Below are 27,570 nucleotides of genomic sequence, written 5' to 3' on the forward strand. Positions count from 1 at the left end.
TCAGGCTGACAGGCCTGGAGTTGCCAGGGTCAGCTCTGCAGCCCTTTTTGTGGACTGGGGTAGCATTGGCCAATTTCCAATCACATGGGACCTCCCCAGTGAGCCAGGACTGCTGGAAGATGATGGAGAGCGGCTTGGCGAGTTCTTCTGCTAGCTCCCTCATCACCCTAGGATGGATCCCATCTGGTCCCATAGACTTGTGAGGATCCAGATGGCTCAGTGAATCACCAACTATTTCCTCCTGGAATACAAGGGGCCTGTTTGGCTTTCTATCTCTGTCGACCACCTCCAGAGATGAGTTGTCCTGAGGGCCACCTGTCTTACTGGTAAAAACTGAGGCAAAGTAGGTATTAAGTGCCTCAGCTTTCTCCTCATCTTTGTTAACTGTATTTCCCTCAGAGTCCAACAGAAAGTGGAGGTTTTCCTTGCCCCTCCTTTTGTTATTAACATATTTGAAGAAGGACTTTTTATTATCCCTGACAGAATTGGCCAAATTAACTTCAATTTGCACTTTTGTTTCCCTGATTATTTTCTACATGATCCAGCTATTTCCATAAATTCTTCATAAGTAGCCAGCCCTTTTTTCCACAGTCGGTAAAGTCTCTCTTTATTTCTGATTTCATTCAGAATCTCCCTGTTTAGCCAAGCCGGTTGTCTTCCCCGCCGGCGAGCCTTTCGGCACACTGGTACAGCCTGGTCCTGTGCACTCAAACCTGCTTGAAGCGCGTCCGACCCTCCTGGGCCCCCTTGTTTTCAAGCATTGTTTCCCAGGGTATGCTCTGAACTAGACTTCTGAATAGGCAAAAATCTGCCCTGCGGAAGTCCAGCGTAGAGGTTTTGTTAATGGTTCTCCCTGCATCTCTGAGTATGGAGAAGTCTATTATTTCATGGTCGCTATGCCCCAGGCGGCCTCCAACCACGACATCTCCCGCCAGCCCTGCTCTGTTTGTGAACAGCAGGTCTAGCGGGGTCTTGCCCCTGGTGGGCTCATTTACCAGCTGATGAAGGAAATTGTCCTCTGTACACTCTAGGAACTTCCTAGACTGCCTCTTCTGTGCAGTACTGAGCTCCCAGCAGATATCCGGCAGGTTAAAGTCACCCACAAGAACAAGGGCCGTCCATTTTGAGACATCTGCCAGCTGCTTGTAGAATAATTCATCTCCTTCATTGTCCTGGTTGGGTGGTCTGTAACAGACACCCACGAGGATGTCAGCCTTGTTGGACTTCCCCCTGATTCTGGTCCACAGGCACTCAGCCTTGTCACTGCTGACCTCCAGTTTAACAGAGCCGAGTGACTCTCTAACATACAAAGCCACCCCTCCGCCTCTCCTACCCTGCCTGTCTTTTCTGAAGAGCTTGTAGCCAACACAGCAGCACTGCAGTCATGAGAGTCACCCCACCATGTTTCTGTGATGGCAACCATGTCATAGCTTTCCTGCTGCACCATGGCTTCCAGCTCCTCTGGTTTGTTGCCCATACTGCGTGCATTAGTGTACATGCACTGCGAGTGGGCTGCTGATTTCCCTCTTAATTCAGGCTTTCCATCCTTAGGCTGATCTTTGGAGAGCCCAGTTTCAATCCCTTCCCCCTTCAAACCTAGTTTAAAGCCCTCCTGATCAGCCCCGCCAACTTATGGGCTATAGTCCTCCTGCTCTCCCTAGAAGGATGAAGCCCATCTGCTTTGAGGAGACCAGGTACCGCGGAGTTTGCCCCATGGTCAAAAAACCCAAAATTTTGACGGTGACACCACTCCTTAAGCCACCCGTTGATGAGATGGGCTTTTCTGCTCCTCTCTTTATTTAGCTCCTCATCCATCCCAGTAGCACAGGAACTGAGGCAAATATCTCTTGTGCTCCCGTCCCATGAACTGACCGACCCAGTGCTTTGAAGCCTTTCTAAGTTATCCCGGTACTTCCTCTGTTGATGTCCTCGCCCCCGGCACACGCTGCCGCCCATAACTGTCCAGCACGAGGCAGAGCTGCGCCCGATATCTTCAAATAGTCGTTTGGCCCTAAACAGGACCAGAGGCACATCCAGGAGACACAGCGCCGTGGCTGGAACGTGCCAAGGATGGCTCCCAAGCTCTGGAGATGACAACGATGCTGAGTACAACTACCGGATTACTCTCAGGACGAGTAATATTATCAAATCATATTCTGTCATATTCCCACTTCAAATCCAAAACACAGCGCTATACCAGCTACTAGGAACAAAAGTAAATTAACTCTATCCCAGGCAAAACAGGACACCCCCACAGCCACCCCGGCCCCTCGGGGCAGCCTCGGGGCGCTGGGCTGCGGAGGCGGCCGCAGGCCGGGGGTGCCGTGGGGGCGCTGTGACCCAGCACCAGCTCCTCATCCCAAAAACGCTTCTTGAGGCTGCTGCACTGGAAGCGCTTCTCCTCCACCCGCCCCCCCTGCCGGGGATGGCCCCCCTGGCTCCCGACCGCCGCCCTCCGGCATCGCCCGCGGGTCCCGGTGAATCTGCGGCTGGATCTTCAGCTGCTGCTTCTGGCCGCAGGTCTTGCCGCGCTCCCCACACTTGCAGGGCTTCTCACCAGTGTGGACCCGCTGGTGGCTGGTGAGGCTCTTCTTGTGCCCGAAGGCCTTGGGGCAGCGGGGGCAGCTGAAGGGTTTCTCCCCGGTGTGGATGCGCTGGTGGCTGATCAGGTTGTTTTTCTGCCGGAAGCGCTGGCCACAGCGCTCACAGGCAAAGGGCTTCTCCCCGGTGTGCAGGCGCTGGTGGTTCCGCAGGCTCTGCCTCTGGCTGAAGCTCCTGCCGCAGGCAGCGCAGGCGAAGGGGCGCTCCCCGGTGTGGATGCGCTGGTGCTTGAGCACGTGGTCCCTCTCTCTGAAGCGCTGGCCACAGTGGCCACAGGCAAAGGGCTTCTCACCCGTGTGCACGCGCTGGTGGCTCTGCAGTTGATCCTTGTGACTGAAGCACTTGCCACAGTCGGCACAGGCGAAGGGTTTCTCACCCGTGTGGATGCGCTGGTGTCTGACCAGGTTGAACTTCTGCCGGAAGCGCCGGCCGCAGTGGTCACAGGCAAAGGGCTTCTCCCCGGTGTGCACACGCTGGTGGCTCAGCAGGTTGTGTTTGTGGCTGAAGCTCTTGCCGCAGTCGGAGCAGGTGAAGGGCCGTTCGCCCACGTGGACGCGCTGGTGCTTCATCAAGTGGTTCTTCTCCCTGAAGCGGTGGCCACAACGGTCACAGGTGAAGGGCTTCTCACCCGTGTGCACGCGCCGGTGGCTCAGCAGTTGAGTCTTGTGGCTGAAGCTCTTGGTGCAGTCGGGGCAGCTGAACGGCTTCTCACCCGTGTGGATGCGCTGGTGGCTGACCAGGTTGTGCTTCTCCCCAAAGCGGTGTCCACAGTAGCCACAGCTGAAGGGCTTCTCCCCCGTGTGCCGGCGCCGGTGGCTCATCAGGTGATGCTTGTGGCCAAAGCACTTGCCACAGTCAGCACAGGCAAAGGGCTTCTCCCCTGTGTGGACACGCCGGTGGCTCAGCAGTTGCTCTTTGCGGTTGAAGCTCTTGCCGCAGTCGGTGCAGCTGAAGGGCCGCTCGCCCCTGTGGCTCCGCATGTGCACGGCCAGCGCTGCCCGGTGCTTGAAGCTCTTGTCGCACTCAGGGCACGTGGTGGAATTCTGCTCCAGTGGCCGGGGTTCCAGGAGGGGCTGCCCTGATGGGTCTCCCTGCATCCCACCCGGCTCGTGCACCCCCGGGAGCAGGGCAGCGGGGGCCGGAATCTGCTCATGGACAGACTCGGCCTCCTGCTGCGCCTGGACATCATCAGCTGCTGGGGAGGAGAGGCCGGGTCAGTGCTGGGGCCGGGACAGGCACGTGGGACCCCTCCCCATGGGCGATGGCACAGGCACCCGCCAGCCCCCACCCTTCCTGGCTGCAGGACACAGCTGACGGGGCAGCAGCTCCCTGCACCGTGGCACGGCACACAGACCTCACCGGGCAGCACCGGGCACCGAGCATCTGGGGCCAAGGGGACGGTGCTGCTGGAACCCCCCACCCCCACCGCAGCCCCCAAATACCCACCTGGCCCAGGGCTCTGCTGCCCCCGCCGCACCCCGGGGGGGTCTGGCACGCACGGCGCCTCTTCTCGCTCCAGCTTGCAGATGATCTCAGGCTTGACGGCGGCCCAGCCTGTGCGGGGCACACACACAAGCCCCCTCTCCCGCACTGCCACTCAAATACCCCATCCCATCCCATCCCAGCCCATCCCATCCCCTCTCCCAGGACCGCTCTCCAGGACGCTGCCTGGCAGGGCCAAACCCGCCATCGCAACCGCCACACCAGCGCTCGGGCAGCAACCGCAACAGCTGCATTTGCCCTTCCAAGGCTCCGGCTCAGCTAAAGAGCTCCATTCCACCTCCAGCCCAGCCCCACAGCGCCAGAGAGAGTCCTCACCCAGCGAGGCCACCAGCTCGTAGTTGTCCAGCATCACCTCCCGGTAGAGCCGCCGCTGCCAGCCCGCCAGCTCTGCCCACTCCTCGGGGGAGAAGTAGAGGGCCACGTCCTCGAACGTCACCGCCATCTGCAGCCACAAGCACACCCGGCTCAGGCAGGACTGGGGGGCGCTGCCTGGCCCGGCACCGGCAGCGCCACGAGCACGGCGGGGCTCTCCCCGCTTGCCCCCCTCTCTCCTGGCCGCCCCAGCGCCAGCGCCGCAGCTTGGGGACAGCCCCGAGCTGGCGCCCACGCCAACGGGCTCCCCCCGGGGGCCTCGCTCTGCTCCCCGGGGCCCGGCGGGCTCCCGCTCCTCATCGGGCTCTGCCGCTGCTCAGCCCCCGCCGCCGAAGGAGCAGAGAAACGGCAGCGCTGCTGAGGGGACGGGAACGGGACAACACGGGACAAGAACGGGACACCCCCGGCCGACACTCACCGCCCCGAGCCCGCGCCGGCCGCACCGCAGCCTCAGCCCCGCCCCTCCCGGCCTCTTCTACTCTGCCGGACGTCACCGCGCAGCGACGCCCCCTTTGGCCAGGGCGGCTCACGTGGCCTGGCCGAGGCTCCTCCCACCGCGCTCTGCCCATTGGCTGCGGCCCCGCCCCGCCCATCACGAGCCCCTTGTTCGAGCCGTCGTGCTCGGGCCCGGACTCGCCCCCCTCCGGTCGGTCCCCGCCGCTGTCCCCAAGCTGCGGCGCTGGCGCTGGGGCGGCCAGGAGAGAGGGGGGCAAGCGGGGAGAGCCCCGCCGTGCTCGTGGCGCTGCCGGTGCCGGGCCAGGCAGCGCCCCCCAGTCCTGCCTGAGCCGGGTGTGCTTGTGGCTGCAGATGGCGGTGACGTTCGAGGACGTGGCCCTCTACTTCTCCCCCGAGGAGTGGGCAGAGCTGGCGGGCTGGCAGCGGCGGCTCTACCGGGAGGTGATGCTGGACAACTACGAGCTGGTGGCCTCGCTGGGTGAGGACTCTCTCTGGCGCTGTGGGGCTGGGCTGGAGGTGGAATGGAGCTCTTTAGCTGAGCCGGAGCCTTGGAAGGGCAAATGCAGCTGTTGCGGTTGCTGCCCGAGCGCTGGTGTGGCGGTTGCGATGGCAGGTTTGGCCCTGCCAGGCAGCGTCCTGGAGAGCGGTCCTGGGAGAGGGGATGGGATGGGATGGGATGGGATGGGATGGGGTATTTGAGTGGCAGTGCGGGAGAGGGGGCTTGTGTGTGTGCCCCGCACAGGCTGGGCCGCCGTCAAGCCCGAGATCATCTGCAAGCTGGAGCGAGAAGAGGCGCCGTGCGTGCCAGACCCCCCCGGGGTGCGGCGGGGGCAGCAGAGCCCTGGGCCAGGTGGGTATTTGGGGGCTGCGGTGGGGGTGGGGGGTTCCAGCAGCACCGTCCCCTTGGCCCCAGATGCTCGGTGCCCGGTGCTGCCCGGTGAGGTCTGTGTGCCGTGCCACGGTGCAGGGAGCTGCTGCCCCGTCAGCTGTGTCCTGCAGCCAGGAAGGGTGGGGGCTGGCGGGTGCCTGTGCCATCGCCCATGGGGAGGGGTCCCACGTGCCTGTCCCGGCCCCAGCACTGACCCGGCCTCTCCTCCCCAGCAGCTGATGATGTCCAGGCGCAGCAGGAGGCCGAGTCTGTCCATGAGCAGATTCCGGCCCCTGCTGCCCTGCTCCCGGGGGTGCACGAGCCGGGTGGGATGCAGGGAGACCCATCAGGGCAGCCCCTCCTGGAACCCCGGCCACTGGAGCAGAATTCCACCACGTGCCCCAAGTGCAAGAAGAGCTTCAAGCACCGGGCAGCGCTGGCCGTGCACATGCGGAGCCACAGGGGCGAGCGGCCCTTCAGCTGCACCGACTGCGGCAAGAGCTTCAACCGCAAAGAGCAACTGCTGAGCCACCAGCGTGTCCACACAGGGGAGAAGCCCTTTGCCTGTGCTGACTGTGGCAAGTGCTTTGGCCACAAGCATCACCTGATGAGCCACCGGCGCCGGCACACGGGGGAGAAGCCCTTCAGCTGTGGCTACTGTGGACACCGCTTTGGGGAGAAGCACAACCTGGTCAGCCACCAGCGCATCCACACGGGTGAGAAGCCGTTCAGCTGCCCCGACTGCACCAAGAGCTTCAGCCACAAGACTCAACTGCTGAGCCACCGGCGCGTGCACACGGGTGAGAAGCCCTTCACCTGTGACCGTTGTGGCCACCGCTTCAGGGAGAAGAACCACTTGATGAAGCACCAGCGCGTCCACGTGGGCGAACGGCCCTTCACCTGCTCCGACTGCGGCAAGAGCTTCAGCCACAAACACAACCTGCTGAGCCACCAGCGTGTGCACACCGGGGAGAAGCCCTTTGCCTGTGACCACTGCGGCCGGCGCTTCCGGCAGAAGTTCAACCTGGTCAGACACCAGCGCATCCACACGGGTGAGAAACCCTTCGCCTGTGCCGACTGTGGCAAGTGCTTCAGTCACAAGAATCAACTGCAGAGCCACCAGCGCGTGCACACGGGTGAGAAGCCCTTTGCCTGTGGCCACTGTGGCCAGCGCTTCAGAGAGAGGGACCACGTGCTCAAGCACCAGCGCATCCACACCGGGGAGCGCCCCTTCGCCTGCGCTGCCTGCGGCAGGAGCTTCAGCCAGAGGCAGAGCCTGCGGAGCCACCAGCGCCTGCACACCGGGGAGAAGCCCTTTGCCTGTGAGCGCTGTGGCCAGCGCTTCCGGCAGAAAAACAACCTGATCAGCCACCAGCGCATCCACACCGGGGAGAAACCCTTCAGCTGCCCCCGCTGCCCCAAGGCCTTCGGGCACAAGAAGAGCCTCACCAGCCACCAGTGGGTCCACACTGGTGAGAAGCCCTGCAAGTGTGGGGAGCGCGGCAAGACCTGCGGCCAGAAGCAGCAGCTGAAGATCCAGCCGCAGATTCACCGGGACCCGCGGGCGATGCCGGAGGGCGGCGGTCGGGAGCCGGGGGGGCCATCCCCGGCAGGGGGGGCGGGTGGAGGAGAAGCGCTTCCAGTGCAGCAGCCTCAAGAAGCGTTTTTGGGATGAGGAGCTGGTGCTGGGTCACAGCGCCCCCACGGCGCCCCCGGCCTGCGGCCGCCTCCGCAGCCCAGCGCCCCGAGGCTGCCCCGAGGGGCCGGGGTGGCTGTGGGGGTGTCCTGTTTTGCCTGGGATAGAGTTAATTTACTTTTGTTCCTAGTAGCTGGTATAGCGCTGTGTTTTGGATTTGAAGTGGGAATATGACAGAATGTGATTTGATAATATTACTCGTCCCGAGAGTAACCCGGTAGTTGTACTCAGCATCGTTGTCATCTCCAGAGCTTGGGAGCCATCCTTGGCACGTTCCAGCCATGGCGCTGTGTCTCCTGGATGTGCCTCTGGTCCTGTTTAGGGCCAAACGACTATTTGAAGATACCGGGCGCAGCTCTGCCTCGTGCTGGACAGTTATGGGCGGCAGCGTGTGCCGGGGGCGAGGACATCAACAGAGGAAGTACCGAGATAACTTAGAAAGGCTTCAAAGCACTGGGTCGGTCAGTTCATGGGACGGGAGCACAAGAGATATTTGCCTCAGTTCCTGTGCTACTGGGATGGATGAGGAGCTAAATAAAGAGAGGAGCAGAAAAGCCCATCTCATCAACGGGTGGCTTAAGGAGTGGTGTCACCGTCAAAATTTTGGGTTTTTTGACCATGGGGCAAACTCCGCGGTACCTGGTCTCCTCAAAGCAGATGGGCTTCATCCTTCTAGGGAGAGCAGGAGGACTATAGCCCATAAGTTGGCGGGGCTGATCAGGAGGGCTTTAAACTAGGTTTGAAGGGGGAAGGGATTGAAACTGGGCTCTCCAAAGATCAGCCTAAGGATGGAAAGCCTGAATTAAGAGGGAAATCAGCAGCCCACTCGCAGTGCATGTACACTAATGCACGCAGTATGGGCAACAAACCAGAGGAGCTGGAAGCCATGGTGCAGCAGGAAAGCTATGACGGTTGCCATCACAGAAACATGGTGGGGTGACTCTCATGACTGGAGTGCTGCTGTGTTGGCTACAAGCTCTTCAGAAAAGACAGGCAGGGTAGGAGAGGCGGAGGGGTGGCTTTGTATGTTAGAGAGTCACTCGGCTCTGTTAAACTGGAGGTCAGCAGTGACAAGGTTGAGTGCCTGTGGACCAGAATCAGGGGGAAGTCCAACAAGGCTGACATCCTCGTGGGTGTCTGTTACAGACCACCCAACCAGGACGATGAAGGAGATGAATTATTCTACAAGCAGCTGGCAGATGTCTCAAAATGGACGGCCCTTGTTCTTGTGGGTGTCTTTAACCTGCCAGATATCTGCTGGGAGCTCAGTACTGCACAGAAGAGGCAGTCTAGGAAGTTCCTAGAGTGTACAGAGGACAATTTCCTTCATCAGCTGGTAGATGAGCCCAGCAGGGGCAAGACCCCGCTAGACCTGCTGTTCACAAACAGAGCAGGGCTGGCGGGAGATGTCGTGGTTGGAGGCCGCCTGGGGCATAGCGACCATGAAATAATAGACTTCTCCATACTCAGAGATGCAGGGAGAACCATTAACAAAACCTCTACGCTGGACTTCCGCAGGGCAGATTTTTGCCTATTCAGAAGTCTAGTTCAGAGCATACCCTGGGAAACAATGCTTGAAAACAAGGGGGCCCAGGAGGGTCGGACACGCTTCAAGCAGGTTTGAGTGCACAGGACCAGGCTGTACCAGTGTGCCGAAAGGCTCGCCGGCGGGGAAGACAACCGGCTCGGCGAAACAGGGAGATTCTGAATGAAATCAGAAATAAAGAGAGACTTTACCGACTGTGGAAAAAAGGGCTGGCTACTTATGAAGAATTTATGGAAATAGCTGGATCATGCAGAAAAAAAATCAGGGAAACAAAAGTGCAAATTGAAGTTAATTTGGCCAGTTCTGTCAGGGATAATAAAAAGTCCGTCTTCAAATATGTTAATAACAAAAGGAGGGGCAAGGAAAACCTCCACTCTCTGTTGGACTCTGAGGGAAATATAGTTAACAAAGATGAGGAGAAAGCTGAGGCACTTAATACCTACTTTGCCTCAGTTTGTACCAGTAAGACAGGTGGCCCTCAGGACAACTCATCTCTGGAGGTGGTTGACAGAGATAGGAAGCCAAACAGGCCCCTTGTATTCCAGGAGGAAACAGTTGGTGATTCACTGAGCCACCTGGATCCTCACAAGTCTATGGGACCAGATGGGATCCATCCCGGGGTGATGAGGGAGCTAGCAGAAGAACTTGCCAAGCCGCTCTCCATCATCTTCCAACAGTCCTGGCTCACTGGGGAGGTCCCATATGATTGGAAATTGGCCAATGCTACCCCAGTCCACAAAAAGGGCTGCAGAGCTGACCCTGGCAACTCCAGGCCTGTCAGCCTGAGCTCGGTGCCTGGCAGGGTTGTGGAGCAGATCATCCTGAATGGAATCACACAGCACCTTCAGGATGGACAAGGGATCAGACCCAGCCAGCATGGGTTTAGGAGGGGCAGGTCCTGTCTGACCAACCTGATCTCCTTTGATGATCAGGTGACCCAGCTGGTGGATGAGGGGAAAGCCGTGGATGTGGTCTATCTGGACTTCAGCAAGGCCTTTGACACTGTCTCCCATAATATACTCTTGCAAAAGCTGGTAGCCCATGGCTTGGACAAGTGCACTCTACGCTGGGTTAAGAACTGGCTGGAGGGCCGGGCCCAGAGAGTGCTGGTGAATGGGGCTGCATCCAGCTGGCGGCCAGTCACTGGTGGTGTCCCCAGGGGTCAGGGTTGGGTCCAGTCCTGTTTAACATCTTTATTGACGAGTTAGACGAGGGGATTGAGACCATCATCAGCAAATTTGCTGATGACACCAAGTCAGGAGGGAGTGTGGACCTGCTGGAAGGCAGGAGGGCTCTGCAGAGGGATCTGGATAGACTGGAAAAATGGACTGATTCCAATGGGATGAAGTTCAATAAGGCCAAGTGCTGGGTGCTGCACTTTGGACACAACAACCCCCTGAGCGCTCCAGGCTGGGCGCAGAGTGGCTGGAGAGCAGTCAGGCAGAAAGGGACCTGGGGGACTAATGGACAGGAAGCTCAACATGAGCCAACAGTGTGCCCAGGTGGCCAAGAAGGCCAGTGGTGTCCTGTCCTGTATCCAAACCAGCGTGGTCAGCAGGACAAGGGCAGTGATCCTTCCCCTGTGCTCTGCATTGGGGAGGCCACACCTGGAGTGTTGTGTTCAGTTCTGGGCCCCTCAGCTCAGGAAAGAGATTGAAGTGCTGGAGCGGGTCCAGAGAAGAGCAACAAGACTGGGGAAGGGACTGGAACACAAGCCCTATGGGGAGAGGCTGAGGGAGCTGGGCTTGTTTAGTCTGGAGAAGAGGAGGCTTAGAGCTGAGCTCAGCACTCTCTAGAACTACCTGAAGGGCAGTTCTAGCCAGGTGGGGATTGGTCTCTTCTCCCAGGCATCAGCAATAGGACAAGGGGCCATGGGCTTCAACTCTGCCAGGGGAAATTGAGGCTGGAGATGAGAAAGCAATTCTGTGCAGAGAGAGTGGTCAGGATTGGAATGGCTGCCCAGGGAGGTGCTGGACTCACCGTCCTGGAGGTTTTTAAACTGAGATTGGACATGGCACTTAGTGCCATGATCTGGTCAATGGACTGGAGTTGGACCAAGGGTTGGACTGGATGATCCCTGAGGTCTTTTCCAACCCAGTCGATTCTGTGATTCTGTGATGGCCAAAGCGATGGGCAGAGGGGCACAAGGCCTCAGGCGCTGGAGGCGGCTCCTGTCGGTGGGATGGAGGCTGTCCCTGAAGGAAGATGTTCTGTGTCACCAGGCACAGGGACCCTGTGCAGAGAGGTGTCCAGAACCTGAGGGAATCAGCCGTGCTGGAGGTGATTTGTGGTGATCTGAACTATCAGACACCCAGATGAAGTCTGGTGCACGTCTCCCATATTATAGTTCGTAAGGAACGCACGTCGTCGCACGCCAACTCGCTGGCAGTACTGACCGGGAAAGACGTTGAGGGACCAACACTGGATGAATTTGCTGGCCCGCTCTTGGAATATGAAGTAAAACTTTCTTCCTCATTCGTCTCAGCTGTGGAGAAACTGCCCCGGAACTTCCAGCACCTCAGAGAGGATGGGTCCAACTCCCCACCCGTACGTACCAGTACCTCAGCTACTGACCGTGGGTGTTCCTCTACTCAAGAGAGAGCACACAGTGGGTTCGCAGCATGGGTGACCCTGTGGTTTTACTTGTGTGACCATGGAGAGGACACGAGGAAGCACACGAAAACTCTCCCTCCCCGCTGGAGGCGCAGGAGCGTGAGCGGCAGCCAGCGCTGGGGTTCCTCCAGACGCGCTGCTCCCGTCTCCAGCGGGCAGTACCCGGCACAGCAGGAGGGCCGATCTTCCTCTTCATCCTCATGAGGGGACTTGTGATTCCCGTTTACAAGAAGTGAGCAGCGAATACCGAGAGCTTTGAGAGTCGGTCCCAAGATGGAGCAGTATTTGCCTGACCATCGCCATCAAGAACTTAGAGAACTGAAGCTGAGCCCAAAAGAACAGATGGACAGTGACTTGGAGAGAGGCCCGAGGAGCAGCATTGTGTTGCACTGTTTCTCCGATTCGGGGGGGCTCCTGCCAACAATGGCTGTTGTGTGGACTTTGCCTGCTTCTCCAGCCAAACCAGCCCCCGCCTCCTGAAAGCTGTTGTCATGAGGGTCTCTTCCACCCAGGGACAAGAGCTGCCGTCCAGAAGATGTGTTCTCACCTGCAGCCTCAGTCACACGTGTCCCTCACCTGCTCCCCAAACAATGGCCAGCGAAAAGGAGCATGGCCAGAAGCTCGCCAAGGGTCCTGAGCTCACCCAATGGACCAGAGAAAGACCCTGAATGCTGGACACGTAAGCCTTGGCAAAAGAAAGCGTGGATCTTTGGAGCCTGCGCAGTACGAGCCTGGGCTGTGAAAACAATGGGAGCAAGGGGGGGTGAAGAAGCATCAAAGGTGACTCCAGAATGGACACCGTGGAAGATCTTCCCACCAGAGGATCCCAAACCACAACGGAGGACCGGCCGGACTCCACGGGACCGGAGACCAGAGGGACGTCTTTGGAACTGGACTGGTGATAAACGCAACCTCGTTTCTCTTTACCTTTACTTTTCCCCTTTCTTTTTCTTACTCTCTCTGTCTATCACGTGCCACTTTACGCGCAAATTAATAAAGTAACACTGCTTGATTGAATTATAATCCCTTGGTGTTTTGGTTGCCTTAACTTTGTGCTCTGACATCAAGGTAAAAGAACCATCACGAGTCCATGGCTGAATGGACCGTGACAGAGCTGGACCAGAGGGGCTGCACCTCCAGCGGGGCCGGAGAGGGACACCTGGGGTTACTGGATGGATCGGAGCAACGGGCAGCGCAGGGACAAACCCCCCCGGGCTGCTGCAGCGTGGCAAGATAGTGCTGCCCGGCTGGAAAAGTGCATCCACAGCTGCTCCTGGACCCAAGAGGTGACCACTGAAGAACATCAACCAGCAGGTGCATCAGGCTGCTGAGACTGAAGTGGCTCAGCTGTGTCCCTGGCAACACAAGGGTGAATTACTTGTAGCCCAGGGGGCCCATGGTGCTCAGGCCACCAAGGAAGGGATGCCACACAGGATGGGCTCGTCACCCAGGGGCGGACTTGCCCACGGGCACTGTTGCACAGGTTGCCCATGGCTGTGAAATGCGCTGCAATCAAGCAAGACAAGCGGTTGAAGGCTCTGCGGGGTGGGGGATGGGGAAGCAGAACTGCTGGTTTGGCTGGGACAGAGTTAATTCTCCTCCCAGCAGCTGGTACAGGGCTGTATTTTGGATTTAGTATCATCAGAGTGCTGATAACATGTGAATGTTCTGGGTGCTGCTGAGCAACGTTCACACCAAATCCAGGATTCTTCAGCGAGGAGACTGGAGAGGCACAAGAACGGGGAAGGAGGGGAGAGGAGTGAAGGCACATCATTCCAAAGAGAGAAGCAGCAATGTGCTTGGCGGAGACCAAACAATCATTGGATAGAGGTCAGTGAAATCAAAGGAATTTCAAAGTTTAACAGCGGTACGACAAAGTTATTTAGTTTCATGGCAAGGTTCACCTTCTTAATTACTGCACAGAAGAATTGTACAAAGGAAAAATTAAGATGGATTTGATTAAGAACGATTCACACACAGACCAGAGACCCAAAGGGTAAAGAAGACAAAGGTTATAACAATTAATATGCAGTGGCTACATGCCTTAGTAATGTTTCATTAGTACCAATTAGTACCAATCCCATAGACCCAGGGCATGTGACCATGAGGCCACTTCCAGCTGGCTGTAGGAAGCCTCCTCAGCTTCCTCCTCCTGACCAGGTGGCCTGTGCTCAACACCCCCAGCAGTGCCCCTTGTTAGCCTGTCCCCTGAATGTCACTCGGGGCAGCTGAAGGTCTCTTATGGCCCTGGATGCGCTGGTGGTAGATAAGGCTGCTCTTCCGGCTGAAGCTCTTGCCACACTCAGTGCAGACAAAGGGGCGCTGGCCTGTGTGGATGTTCTGGTGGGAGATGAGGTTCCTCTTCTGGCTGAAGCTCTTGCCGCACGCACTGCAGGTGAAGGGCTTCTCCCCGGTGTGGACACACTGGTGGACAGTGAGTTTCCTCTTGCTCCTGAAGGCTTTGGGGCAGTGGGCACAAGCAAAGGGGCGCTCCCCAGTGTGGATGCGCTGGTGGGTGACGAGGTTCTTCTTCTCCCTGAAGCTCTTGCCACAGTGGCTGCAGGCAAAGGGCTTTTCCACAGTGTGGGTGTGCTGGTGACCAAGCAGGTGGCTCTTCTGGCTGAAGCTCTTGCCACACTCTGTGCAGACATAGGGGCGCTCCCCGGTGTGGATGCGCTGGTGACTGACCAGGTGGCTCTTCCAGCTGAAGCTCTTGCCACACTCAGTGCAGGCAAAGGGCTTCTCACCACTGTGGATGCGCTGGTGACGGTCCAAGAGGCTCTTCTGGCTGAAGCTCTTGCCACACTCAGTGCAAGTGAAGGGTTTCTCCCCAGTGTGGACGCTCTGGTGGGAGATGAGGCTCCTCTTCTGGCTGAAGCTCTTGCCGCACTCAGTGCAGGTGAAGGGCTTCTCCCTGCTGTGGACACACTGGTGGTTGGTGAGATTCCTCTTGCTCCTGAAGGCCTTGGGGCAGTGGGCACAAGCAAAGGGGCGCTCCTCAGTGTGGATGTGCTGGTGGGTGACGAGGTTCTTCTTCTCCCTGAAGCTCTTGCCACAGTGGCTGCACGGAAAGGGCTTTTCCCCAGTGTGGATGAGCTGGTGACCAACCAGGGAGTTCTTCTGGCTGAAGCTCTTGCCACACTCTGTGCAGACATAGGGGCGCTCCCCGGTGTGGATGCGCTGGTGACTGACCAGGCGGTTCTTCCAGCTGAAGCTCTTGCCACACTCAGTGCAGGCAAAGGGCTTCTCACCACTGTGGATGTGCTGGTGACTGACCAGGCTGCACTTCTGCCTGAAGCTCTTGCCACACTCAGTGCAAGTGAAGGGTTTCTCCCCAGTGTGGACGCTCTGGTGGGAGATGAGGTTGTCCTTCCGGCTGAAGCTCTTGCTGCACTCACTGCAGGTGAAGGGCTTCTCCCTGCTGTGGACACACTGGTGGACAGTGAGTTTCCTCCTGCTCCTGAAGGCTTTGGGGCAGTGGGCACAAGCAAAGGGGCGCTCCCCAGTGTGGATGCGCTGGTGGATGATCAAGTTGATCTTCTCCCTGAAGCTCTTGCCACAGTGGCTGCAGGCAAAGGGCTTCTCCCCAGTGTGGATGCGCTGGTGGCTCAGCAGTTGCTCTTTGCGGTTGAAGCTCTTGCCGCAGTCGGTGCAGCTGAAGGGCCGCTCGCCCCTGTGGCTCCGCATGTGCACGGCCAGCGCTGCCCGGTGCTTGAAGCTCTTCTTGCACTTGGGGCACGTGGGCTGGGGCTTCTCCAGTGGCCGGGGGGCTGGGAGGGGGTGACGACGGGGGGGCCCTGAGAGGCGCCCCTTCCTCCCACCTGCCCGAATGCAGGTTGAACCCCCCTGCCGCCTCCTGCCCGGCTCGTGCACCCCCGGGAGCAGGGCAGCGGGGGCCGGAATCTGCTCATGGACAGACTCGGCCTCCTGCTGCGCCTGGACATCATCAGCTGCTGGGGAGGAGAGGCCGGGTCAGTGCTGGGGCCGGGACAGGCACGTGGGACCCCTCCCCATGGGCGATGGCACAGGCACCCGCCAGCCCCCACCCTTCCTGGCTGCAGGACACAGCTGACGGGGCAGCAGCTCCCTGCACCGTGGCACGGCACACAGACCTCACCGGGCAGCACCGGGCACCAAGCATCTGGGGCCAAGGGGACGGTGCTGCTGGAACCCCCCACCCCCACCGCAGCCCCCAAATACCCACCTGGCCCAGGGCTCTGCTGCCCCCCGCCGCACCCCGGGGGGGTCTGGCACGCACGGCGCCTCTTCTCGCTCCAGCTTGCAGATGATCTCGGGCTTGACGGCGGCCCAGCCTGTGCGGGGCACACACACAAGCCCCCTCTCCCGCACTGCCACTCAAATACCCCATCCCATCCCATCCCACCCCACCCCATCCCATCCCATCCCCTCTCCCAGGACCGCTCTCCAGGACGCTGCCTGGCAGGGCCAAACCTGCCATCGCAACCGCCACACCAGCGCTCGGGCAGCAACCGCAACAGCTGCATTTGCCCTTCCAAGGCTCCGGCTCAGCTAAAGAGCTCCATTCCACCTCCAGCCCAGCCCCACAGCGCCAGAGAGAGTCCTCACCCAGCGAGGCCACCAGCTCGTAGTTGTCCAGCATCACCTCCCGGTAGAGCCGCCGCTGCCAGCCCGCCAGCTCTGCCCACTCCTCGGGGGAGAAGTAGAGGGCCACGTCCTCGAACGTCACCGCCATCTGCAGCCACAAGCACACCCGGCTCAGGCAGGACTGGGGGGCGCTGCCTGGCCCGGCACCGGCAGCGCCACGAGCACGGCGGGGCTCTCCCCGCTTGCCCCCCTCTCTCCTGGCCGCCCCAGCGCCAGCGCCGCAGCTTGGGGACAGCCCCGAGCTGGCGCCCACGCCAACGGGCTCCCCCCGGGGGCCTCGCTCTGCTCCCCGGGGCCCGGCGGGCTCCCGCTCCTCATCGGGCTCTGCCGCGGCTCAGCCCCCGCCGCCGAAGGAGCAGAGAAACGGCAGCGCTGCTGAGGGGACGGGAACGGGACAACACCGGGACAAGAACGGGACACCCCCGGCCGACACCCACCGCCCCGAGCCCGCTCCGGCCGCACCGCAGCCTCAGCCCCGGGGGTCGCAGCGCTGACGCTCCAGCGCAGCCGCCGGCAGCTCCCGGACCGGATTCCCCGACGCGCGGATCGGGAGCGCACGGCGAAGAACGGCCAGAGGCCTCCGGGGACCCCGGCCGCCAACAAAGAGAGCGCGGCACCCCGCGTCCTCAGCTTTATACTGAGTCTGCCGTGCGTGGCGTGGGACGCTCATTGGCCACTCGGGGCCCACCTGTGCTGTCCGCTCCTCCCCGCAGGCGCGGCCCTTTTCCGCCCTCTCACCGGCGGAACAGCGGCAGCTGAGCAGCGCCCTCGCGGTCTGGTGGGAGAGAGAAAAGCAGCGCCCTTTCTGCACACCGTTCCTGCCGGTGCCTTAGGAGCAGCTCTGAACACCGAGCGTGATCAGTTCCGGGAGAGACGCTGCCTGACGAAACGTGGCCAAGTTCAGAACGGGCAGTTCTGAGGAAGAAACGTAACTGAAAGGAGCGTTCACGGAAATGAGAATGGGTTCCGTCCAGCCTAAAGCAGCACGGGCACACAGCGCCTTGCCCATCCTCTGCGTCACCCGCCAAGTGCCCGCAGGTCCCTGAGCAAAAGCAATGCCACGGGTGCTTTGTCTTTGCCGAGCAGGAGTGCCCCCGACCGGCTTGTCGGCCATTCCCTCTGGCCCAGCCCAGCCCAGGACAGGCTGGTGTCCCGCTCCTGGCTGGGATGCAGCTCAAGGCTCCAGCCCAGCTGGGCTGGGGCTGCGCTTTGGCTTTGGGCTGCAAACAGCGTCGGTGCCACAGGGCGCGCTCGGTCCCGCTGGGCGGCGCTCGCACCGCACCGCGGGCTGTTCCGCTCCTGGGGCGGCTGCGCTCGGCCGCCCCAGCCAGAGCAGCAGCGCTTGGCTGCAGAGTCCACAGGAGGGAACGGCCTGAGCTGCAGCCGGGCCAAGAACTCCTGTTAGGAGACCCCCAGGGCAGCGGAACAGCAGCTGAAGCCCCATCAGCGGTGGGTGCGGGGGGGCCCGTGCAGACCTTTCCCTCTGTGTGCGATTCGGCTGCGAGCCAAGCGCTTTGTTCATGAATGTGATGGCCTGGGGGAGCTGCTGTGAGCTCTGCTGAGTAACTGCCTGTGTGGAGATGGTTCTGCTCCTCACAGGTGTCCTGTCCCACCAGAGGGGATGAGGGATGGATTAACTCTGAATGCCACAGGCACCCTGACTCAGCAGTTGAGGGTCATTAGAACCGGAGTGGTGAGACAGGTAAACTGAGGCAGGACATGGGGAAGCATCACGTAATGTGCCAACCCTGTACCCAGCCAGGGGTCCCACGTGCCTGTCCCGGCCCCAGCACTGACCCGGCCTCTCCTGCCCAGCAGCTGATGATGTCCAGGCGCAGCAGGAGGCCGAGTCTGTCCATGAGCAGATTCCGGCCCCCGCTGCCCTGCTCCCGGGGGTGCACGAGCCAGGTGGGATGCAGGGAGACCCATCAGGGCAGCCCCTCCTGGAACCCCGGCCACTGGAGCAGAATTCCACCACGTGCCCCGAGTGCAAGAAGAGCTTCAAGCACCGGGCAGCGCTGGCCGTGCACATGCGGAGCCACAGGGGCGAGCGGCCCTTCAGCTGCACCGACTGCGACAAGAGCTTCAACCGCAAAGAGCAACTGCTGAGCCACCAGCGCGTCCACACTGGGGAGAAGCCCTTCACCTGCACTGCGTGTGGCAAGAGCTTCAGCTGGAATAGCAACCTCATCTACCACCAGCACATCCACACCAGGGAGAAACCCTTCACTTGCACTGAGTGTGGCAAGAGCTTCAGGCAGAAGGGCAACCTGGTCATTCACCAGCACACCCACACCAGGGAGACGCCTTTTTCCTGCAGCCACTGTGGCAAGAGCTTCAGCTGCAAGGGCAACCTGATCAGCCACCAGCACATCCACAGCCGTGAGAAACCTTCAGCTGCCCCGAGTGACATTCAGGGGACAGGCTAACAAGGGGCACTGCTGGGGGTGTTGAGCACAGGCCACCTGGTCAGGAGGAGGAAGCTGAGGAGGCTTCCTACAGCCAGCTGGAAGTGGCCTCATGGTCACATGCCCTGGGTCTATGGGATTGGTACTAATTGGTACTAATGAAACATTACTAAGGCATGTAGCCACTGCATATTAATTGTTATAACCTTTGTCTTCTTTACCCTTTGGGTCTCTGGTCTGTGTGTGAATTGTTCTTAATCAAATCAATCTTAATTTTTCCTTTGTACAATTCTTCTGTGCAGTAATTAAGAAGGTGAACCTTGCCATGAAACTAAATAACTTTGTCGTACCGCTGTTAAACTTTGAAATTCCTTTGATTTCACTGACCTCTATCCAATGATTGTTTGGTCTCCGCCAAGCACATTGCTGCTTCTCCCTTTGGAATGATGTGCCTTCACTCCTCTCCCCTCCTTCCCCGTTCTTGTGCCTCTCCAGTCTCCTCGCTGAAGAATCCTGGATTTGGTGTGAACGTTGCTCAGCAGCACCCAGAACATTCACATGTTATCAGCACTCTGATGATACTAAATCCAAAATACAGCCCTGTACCAGCTGCTGGGAGGAGAATTAACTCTGTCCCAGCCAAACCAGCAGTTCTGCTTCCCCATCCCCCACCCCGCAGAGCCTTCAACCGCTTGTCTTGCTTGATTGCAGCGCGTTTCACAGCCATGGGCAACCTGTGCACTAGTACCCATGGGCAAGTCCGCCCCTGGGTGACGAGCCCATCCTGTGTGGCATCCCTTCCTTGGTGGCCTGAGCACCATGGGCCCCCTGGGCTACAAGTAATTCACCCTTGTGTTGCCAGGGACACAGCTGAGCCACTTCAGTCTCAGCAGCCTGATGCACCTGCTGGTTGATGTTCTTCAGTGGCCACCTCTTGGGTCCAGGAGCAGCTGTGGATGCACTTTTCCAGCCGGGCAGCACTATCTTGCCACGCTGCAGCAGCCCGGGGGGGTTTGTCCCTGCGCTGCCCGTTGCTCCGATCCGTTGCTGTACCCACCCCCACAGGGCGTCTGCCACCATCCGTGAGTCAGGAGAGACACAGAGCCCTGGCCACTGACCCGGGCCAGCAGTGGCCAAAGGCAGCTGGGCACCTCTCAGCTCTGCACACCGGCTCCTTTCACCTTCCCCAGCAGCTGCTGCCACTTGGCACTTAGGGCTCCAGAGAGTGACTCTGTGGCTCTGCTGCTTTCCAAGCACAGGACAGGACCCATCAGTGAACAGGGCGTATTGCTTCTCACTTTCTGGCAGTTCATTGTACCATGGGGCCTCTTCATCGCACGTCACCTCCTCCTCTGGCGATATTCCAAAACCTTGGCCTTCTGGCCAGTCCATGATCACTCCCAAGGTTCCTGGTGACTGGGCTTTCCCACTCACGCCTGTTCCGTGCTCAGCGCCACCCACCTGCTCCACGCAGCATCAGTCGCAGGATGTGTAGAGGGACCCTCCCTTTGACCACCCAGCCCAGCACCGGGGGTCGGGGTGCTGAGGAGCCGTGCTTCTGTACCAGCTGCTTCCGAAGCAGCTCCAACCCCCTCCTATGCTGCCACTGTCTCTTTTCCAGCTGGAGCACAGTGAGCCTTGGATCCTCTGCATCCCCCCTTGGATCCTCTGCATCCCCGACTCCTGTCCCGTCCCAACCGATGGGATGAGGGATGAGTTAACTGAACGCAACACGCGCCCTGACTCCACAGATGAGACCAGGTGCGAGTTAAGTCTGGGTTAATTCTGCGCGGTGATGTGAAGTGAATGACAGACAATCACCTCCAGGTCCCATTCAATTGTGAGTTTTACTAAAAGAACTTGTTGGAATATTGGTGACAGCAATGGTGACTTGGCAAAAGTATAACAGAACTTATCAACACATTAACAGCGAAAGTCCTACTATGAGCCGTATATTGACAACCGTCAGTAGCTATAATATGAAATTTAACCAGAATTCAACAGCAGAGCTTAAAGATGGTGTTATATGTTCAAAAGGGAAAGAGAGTGGTAGAGAAGGAAGGAAAACTAAGGTATAAGGGAGAGAGAAAGAGAGAGTAATATACATATATATATATACGGAAAGACAGACAAAGAAATGAGGGTATAGGAAAAAGGAGAGAAGGAAAGAGCAGAAAGGAAGAAAGAAAAGAGTGAGGGATGCAGTCTCTTACGGCCCCGCGGTGTTGATGACAGGACTCTTACGATGGCGCGTGGCCTCGGTGTTCCGCGGCGAGGATGCTGGGGTCGGGAGCGCAGCGTCCTCCGGTGTCTGGTGCAGAGCGAGGGTCCTCAGGGTGCTGGTATTCTCTTGGTGAGGCCGAGCTGGGATTCCCTTGGTGAAGCTGGTGTTCCCTCGATGAGACTGGACAGGCCCTTAGATGAGACTGGTGTTCCCTTGATGAGACTCGCATTCCCCGCCGTGCTGTTTTAGGGTGAGCTTTTATAGCTCCCAGAGTAGAGGAAAGTCTGGGTGGGGGGGCACAAGTGGCGATTGCAAAAGAGGGACAAGTCTGGACAAGTCCCGGGCCACGCTGAGGGTCTCAACTTTTCCCCTTTGTTTGCCGAGCTGGGCATATCAGGAGATGGGGCTCTGTGCCCTCCGGCACATCCTCGTCTCCCGCGGCCAGCCGGCCCGGCCGGTGGCTCGTTGGCTCCTCGTTGGTGTGCAGATCGCAGTTCCTCCCGCTCTGAATGTGTCTCCTGGCTGAACTAGTCACAATGTTTTCAGCCGTGATCCTTATCAATACTCAGCACCACCCCGTGGCGGAAAACATTGTCCCCCAAGGGCAGACATTTTGTCATGCCAGATAAAGGACAGAAAGGAGAGATAAAGGACAGAAAAGAGATAAAGGACAGAAAATATGAGAAGGGAAGAGAGTGAGAGAAGCCGATTTCACACATTTTTTACGTAGTCTCCAACTAGTCTAGTAAAGGTTCGACAGCAATGCCAAGCATGGAAAGCAAGAAATCACAAATTAACATCAGAGCAATAGCTGCTGCCATTTTCACCAATCTGTGAGTGGCAATGATTCTAGCAGAGAGCTGAATCGAGGTCCGGGTCTCAAGCTGTCAAACCACTTTGACGGTTGCATTGCCTGGAAAAGCTCTCCAGTTTGGTACTATAACACAAATAGGAGCAAGGGCAACATTAATAACAAGTTTGATTACACAATTTTTCCCAAATAATATTATTCAGGAGTTGATGCAAAGTTTTGAACTATTCAATCAAGGTCCCATCAAGAAAAAGGGACTTGATTATTGACAGAATCCCAGAGTGTCAGGGTTGAAGGGCCCTGGAAAGCTCACCCAGTGCAATCCCCCATGGAGCAGGAACACCCAGATGAGGTTACACAGGAAGGTGTCCAGGCGGGTTGGAATGTCTGCACAGAAGGAGACTCCACAACCCCCTGGGCAGCCTGGGCCAGGCTCTGCCACCCTCACCCCAAACAAGTTGCTTCTCATCTCTAAGTGGAACCTCCTGTGTTCCAGTTTGCACCCATTGCCCCTTGTCCTGTCCCTGGTTGTCACCAGAAGAGCCTGGCTCCATCCTCCTGACACTGCCCCTTTCCATCTTGATCCCCAGGAATGAGTCCCCCCTCAGTCTCCTCTTGTCCAGCTCCAGAGCCCCAGCTCCCTCAGCCTTTCCTCACACGGGAGATGCTCCACTCCCTCCAGCATCTTGGTGGCTGCGCTGGACTCTCTGCAGCAGTTCCCTGTCCTGCTGGAACTGAGGGGCCACAGCTGGACACAATATTCCAGGTGTGGTCTCCCCAGGGCAGAGCAGAGGGGCAGGAGAACCTCTCTGACCTACTGACCACCCCCTTCTAACCCACCCCAGGTACCATTGGCTTCCTGGCCACAAGGGCCCAGTGCTGGCTCATGGTCACCCTGCTGTCCCCAGGACCCCCAGGTCCCTTTCCCCTACGCTGCTCTCTAACAGGTCATTCCCCAACTTACACTGGAACCTGGGGTTGTTCCTGCCCAGATTCAAGACTCTACACTCACCCTTGTTATATTTCATTAAATTTCCCCGCCCAGCTCTCCAGCCTGTCCAGGTCTCTGATGGCAGCACAGCTTCCAGTGTCACCACTGCTCCCAGCTTGGTGTCACCACTTGCTGACAGTCACTCTGTTCCCTCATCCAAATAATTGATTAATATATTGAATAATACCGGCCCCAGCACTGCCCCTGAGGCACTGCACTAGGTACAGGCCGCAACTGGACTGTGCCCCATTGACCACGACTCTCTGGCTTCTTCCCTTCAGCCAGTTCACAGTCACCTCACTCCCCGCTCATCCAGACCCACTCCCTCAGTTCAGCCGTGAGGATGCTGTGGGACACTGTGTCAAACGCCTCACTCAAATCAAGGCAGATCACGTCCACCACTCTGCCATCATCCATCCACCTTGTTATGTCCTCCTAAAAGTCAAAGAGGTTGGTCAAGCGTGACTTCCCCCTGGTGAAGCCATGTTGACTGCCCCTAATGACCCTCTTCTCCCCGATATGCCTTGAGATGGCACCAAGGAGAAGTCGTTCCATCGGTTTCCCAGGGATGAAGGTGAGGCTGACCGGTCTATAGTCACCCAGGTCCTCCCTCGTGTCCTTTTTGACGACTGGAGTGACATTTGCTTTCCTCCAATCCTCAGGCACCTCTCCCGTTTCACACAACTTAGCAAAGATGATGGAGCGGTCCAGCGATGACCTCAGCCAGCTCCCTCAGCACAGGAGCAGCAATATGTTTGGTGGAGATCAAACAATCATTGGATAGAGGCCAATGAAATCAAAGGAATTTAATAGAGTTTAACAGCGGTACAACAAAGTTATTTTGTTTCATGGCAGGTTCAACTTATTAATTCCTGCACAGAAGAATTGTACAAAGGAAAAGCAGAAGACTTGAGATAGACACAGAGACCAGAGAACCAAAGAGTAAAGCAGACAAAAGTTATAACAATTATTATAGTAATTAATAAGGAACCATGTAGCCACATGGCTTAGTAACGTTTCATCAGCACCCATTGTCTGCTCCTTGATAGATGAGTCTTGGAGAAGTCGCCCACTCTTCACACATCGCTGGCGTGACCCGAGTCCCGAGCTCAGGCATCGGTGCTCAGCGTCGGATGGAGCCTCCAATTCCAAACTCCTGTTGCTGTGGGGCCCATCCAGAAGGAGTTTCCCACCAGTGACGTTCTCCATCCTTCTCCACGGCCTCCAGGACACGCTGTATCTTCTCTGCACCGTGATGCGCGGTCACCAGGGCTCTTGGTCCACTGTGCCCCATTCGTTTCAGCAACTGACTCGGGTCACTGTTTGCAACACTTTTCTCAGCACTGTGGGTTCATCTCAGCAGAGGTTGGGAACAAATCTGGATACAATGGGTAGTTGGATTGTAGGAGCTGGTGGGTTGTGACAGCACCTGAACAGCTGAAATCACATCCCGTAGGCTCAGTAAAATTACAGATGCAGATAACAGAGATTATGTGTCGCTGCAGTGGTGCTGTCTGTAAATATACAATCACAAAGGGTTCTCACACAAACACACCCAACACACACCAGTGCAGTCCCAGGGGCTTCATCAGGATGTCCTGCCCACCCAGCAGATGTCAGGGTGACTGGAGTCTCCCATAGACCCAGGGCATGTGACCATGAGGCCACTTCCAGCTGGCTGTAGGAAGCCTCCTCAGCTTCCTCCTCCTGACCAGGTGGCCTGTGCTCAACACCCCCAGCAGTGCCCCTTGTTAGCCTGTCCCCTGACTGTCACTCGGGGCAGCTGAAGGTTTCTTATGGCCCTGGATGCGCTGGTGCCTGTACAGGTTGCTCTTATCCCTGAAGCTCTTGCCGCACTCACTGCAGGTGAAGGGCTTCTCCCTGCTGTGGACACACTGGTGGACAGTGAGATTCCTCCTGCTCCTGAAGGCCTTGGGGCAGTGGGCACAAGCAAAGGGGCGCTCCTCAGTGTGGATGTGCTGGTGGGTGACGAGGTTCTTCTTCTCCCTGAAGCTCTTGCCACAGTGGCTGCAGGGAAAGGGCTTCTCCCCAGTGTGGATGAGCTGGTGACCAACCAGGGAGTTCTTCTGGCTGAAGCTCTTGCCACACTCTGTGCAGACATAGGGGCGCTCCCTGCTGTGGGTGTGCTGGTGTCTGACCAGGTGGTTCTTCTGGCTGAAGCTCTTGCCACACTCAGTGCAGGCAAAGGGCTTCTCACCACTGTGGATGAGCTGGTGACGGTCCAGGAGGCTCTTCCGGCTGAAGCTCTTGCCACACTCAGTGCAGGCAAAGGGCTTCTCCCCACTGTGGATGAGCTGGTGACGGTCCAGGAGGCTCTTCCGGCTGAAGCTCTTGCCACACTCAGTGCAGGCAAAGGGCTTCTCACCAGTGTGGATGAGCTGGTGTCTGACCAGGCAGCTCTTCTGTCTGAAGCTCTTGCCACACTCAGTGCAGACACAGGGCTTCTCCCCCGTGTGGATGCTCTGGTGACGAACCAGGCGGCTCTTCTGCCTGAAGCTCTTGCCACACTCCGTGCAGACAAAGGGGCGCTGGCCTGTGTGGATGTTCTGGTGGGAGATGAGGTTCCTCTTCTGGCTGAAGCTCTTGCCGCACTCAGTGCAGGTGAAGGGCTTCTCCCCGGTGTGGACACACTGGTGGACAGTGAGTTTCCTCTTGCTCCTGAAGGCCTTGGGGCAGTGGGCACAAGCAAAGGGACGCTCCCCGGTGTGGCTGTGCTGGTGTCTGAGCAGGTGGCTCTTCTCCCTGAAGCTCCTGGCACAGTGGCTGCAGGCAAAGGGCTTCTCCCCAGTGTGGATGAGCTGGTGACGGTCCAGGAGGCTCTTCTGGCTGAAGCTCTTGCCACACTCAGTGCAGGCAAAGGGCTTCTCCACCGTGTGGATGCGCTGGTGACTGACCAGGTTGCTCTTCTGGCTGAAGCTCTTGCCACAGTGGCCGCAGGCAAAGGGCTTCTCCCCACTGTGGATGCGCTGGTGAACGACTAGGAGGCTCTTCCAGCTGAAGCTCTTGCCACACTCAGTGCAGACATAGCGGCGCTGCCCTTTGTGGATGTGCTGGTGCCTGACCAGGTTGCCCTTCTGCCTGAAGCTCTTGCCACACTCAGTGCAAGTGAAGGGTTTCTCCCCAGTGTGGACGCTCTGGTGGGAGATGAGGTTGTCCTTCCGGCTGAAGCTCTTGCCGCACTCACTGCAGGTGAAGGGCTTCTCCCTGCTGTGGACACACTGGTGGTTGTTGAGTTTCCTCCTGCTCCTGAAGGCCTTGGGGCAGTGGGCACAAGCAAAGGGGCGCTCCCCAGTGTGGATGCGCTGGTGGATGATCAAGTTGTTCTTCTCCCTGAAGCTCTTGCCACAGTGGCTGCAGGCAAAGGGCTTCTCCCCTGTGTGGATGCGCTGGTGGCTCAGCAGAACCTGCTTGGAAGTGAAGCTCTTGCCGCAGTCGGTGCAGCTGAAGGGCCGCTCGCCCCTGTGGCTCCGCATGTGCACGGCCAGCGCTGCCCGGTGCTTGAAGCTCTTCTTGCACTTGGGGCACGTGGGCTGGGGCTTCTCCAGTGGCCGGGGGGCTGGGAGGGGGTGACGACGGGGGGGCCCTGAGAGGCGCCCCTTCCTCCCACCTGCCCGACTGCGGGTTGAACCCCCCTGCCGCCTCCTGCCCGGCTCGTGCACCCCCGGGAGCAGGGCAGCGGGGGCCGGAATCTGCTCATGGACAGACTCGGCCTCCTGCTGCGCCTGGACATCATCAGCTGCTGGGGAGGAGAGGCCGGGTCAGTGCTGGGGCCGGGACAGGCACGTGGGACCCCTCCCCATGGGCGATGGCACAGGCACCCGCCAGCCCCCACCCTTCCTGGCTGCAGGACACAGCTGACGGGGCAGCAGCTCCCTGCACCGTGGCACGGCACACAGACCTCACCGGGCAGCACCGGGCACCGAGCATCTGGGGCCAAGGGGACGGTGCTGCTGGAACCCCCCACCCCCACCGCAGCCCCCAAATACCCACCTGGGCCAGGGCTCTGCTGCCCCCGCCGCACCCCGGGGGGGTCTGGCACGCACGGCGCCTCTTCTCGCTCCAGCTTGCAGATGATCTCGGGCTTGACGGCGGCCCAGCCTGTGCGGGGCACACACACAAGCCCCCTCTCCCGCACTGCCACTCAAATACTCTGTCCCATCCCATCCCATCCCACCCCATCCCATCCCCTCTCCCAGGACCGCTCTCCAGGACGCTGCCTGGCAGGGCCAAACCTGCCATCGCAACCGCCACACCAGCGCTCGGGCAGCAACCGCAACAGCTGCATTTGCCCTTCCAAGGCTCCGGCTCAGCTAAAGAGCTCCATTCCACCTCCAGCCCAGCCCCACAGCGCCAGAGAGAGTCCTCACCCAGCGAGGCCACCAGCTCGTAGTTGTCCAGCATCACCTCCCGGTAGAGCCGCCGCTGCCAGCCCGCCAGCTCTGCCCACTCCTCGGGGGAGAAGTAGAGGGCCACGTCCTCGAACGTCACCGCCATCTGCAGCCACAAGCACACCCGGCTCAGGCAGGACTGGGGGGCGCTGCCTGGCCCGGCACCGGCAGCGCCACGAGCACGGCGGGGCTCTCCCCGCTTGCCCCCCTCTCTCCTGGCCGCCCCAGCGCCAGCGCCGCAGCTTGGGGACAGCCCCGAGCTGGCGCCCACGCCAACGGGCTCCCCCCGGGGGCCTCGCTCTGCTCCCCGGGGCCCGGCGGGCTCCCGCTCCTCATCGGGCTCTGCCGCGGCTCAGCCCCCGCCGCCGAAGGAGCAGAGAAACGGCAGCGCTGCTGAGGGGACGGGAACGGGACAACACCGGGACAAGAACGGGACACCCCCGGCC

At 59.0% G+C, this 27,570-nt stretch overlaps 2 protein-coding genes across 3 annotated transcripts; one reads left to right on the forward strand and one right to left on the reverse strand.

The window, feature by feature from the left end:
• Positions 1-579: 579 nt before the first annotated feature.
• On the reverse strand, positions 580-27,562 carry LOC102088902 (uncharacterized). The gene is made up of 12 exons (XM_065055224.1): positions 27,104-27,562; positions 26,727-26,834; positions 24,472-26,475; positions 18,354-18,532; positions 16,808-17,056; positions 16,243-16,269; positions 15,860-15,968; positions 13,857-15,608; positions 6,287-7,309; positions 4,420-4,788; positions 4,048-4,155; positions 580-3,796 (listed from the first exon to the last, which is right to left on the reverse strand). The coding sequence occupies exons 1-12, from the start codon at positions 27,228-27,230 to the stop codon at positions 2,355-2,357; spliced, it is 7,497 nt and encodes a 2,498-aa protein (XP_064911296.1). The 5' UTR covers positions 27,231-27,562; the 3' UTR covers positions 580-2,354.
• LOC135578769 (zinc finger protein OZF-like) lies at positions 5,043-12,678 on the forward strand. 2 transcript variants are annotated; one of them, XM_065055014.1, is made up of 3 exons: positions 5,043-5,410; positions 5,675-5,782; positions 6,034-12,678. In XM_065055014.1, the coding sequence occupies exons 1-3, from the start codon at positions 5,284-5,286 to the stop codon at positions 7,473-7,475; spliced, it is 1,677 nt and encodes a 558-aa protein (XP_064911086.1). In that variant the 5' UTR covers positions 5,043-5,283; the 3' UTR covers positions 7,476-12,678. The 2 variants fall into 2 exon arrangements, with proteins under 2 accessions (XP_064911086.1, XP_064911087.1); XM_065055015.1 differs by having other exon boundaries at positions 6,037-12,678.
• Positions 27,563-27,570: the final 8 nt, after the last annotated feature.

This window comes from Columba livia, chromosome 2 (assembly GCF_036013475.1).
Source record: "Columba livia isolate bColLiv1 breed racing homer chromosome 2, bColLiv1.pat.W.v2, whole genome shotgun sequence".
In the NCBI taxonomy this organism is placed as follows: domain Eukaryota; kingdom Metazoa; phylum Chordata; class Aves; order Columbiformes; family Columbidae; genus Columba; species Columba livia.

Excerpts from the sequence above, each read along its gene's own strand:
- LOC102088902 (XM_065055224.1), bottom strand. The coding sequence starts at position 27,230 with ATGGCGGTGACGTTCGAGGACGTGGCCCTCTACTTCTCCCCCGAGGAG. Across the intron at positions 17,057-18,353 it reads CGGTTGAAGCTCTTGTCGCA|ACCGCGAGGGCGCTGCTCAG; the intron begins GTCGGTGCAGCT and ends CTCTCCCACCAG. Across the intron at positions 15,969-16,242 it reads CGAGCTGGTGGCCTCGCTGG|GCTGGGCCGCCGTCAAGCCC; the intron begins GTGAGGACTCTC and ends TGCCCCGCACAG.
- LOC135578769 (XM_065055014.1), top strand. The coding sequence starts at position 5,284 with ATGGCGGTGACGTTCGAGGACGTGGCCCTCTACTTCTCCCCCGAGGAG. Across the intron at positions 5,411-5,674 it reads CGAGCTGGTGGCCTCGCTGG|GCTGGGCCGCCGTCAAGCCC; the intron begins GTGAGGACTCTC and ends TGCCCCGCACAG. Across the intron at positions 5,783-6,033 it reads GCAGCAGAGCCCTGGGCCAG|CAGCTGATGATGTCCAGGCG; the intron begins GTGGGTATTTGG and ends TCTCCTCCCCAG.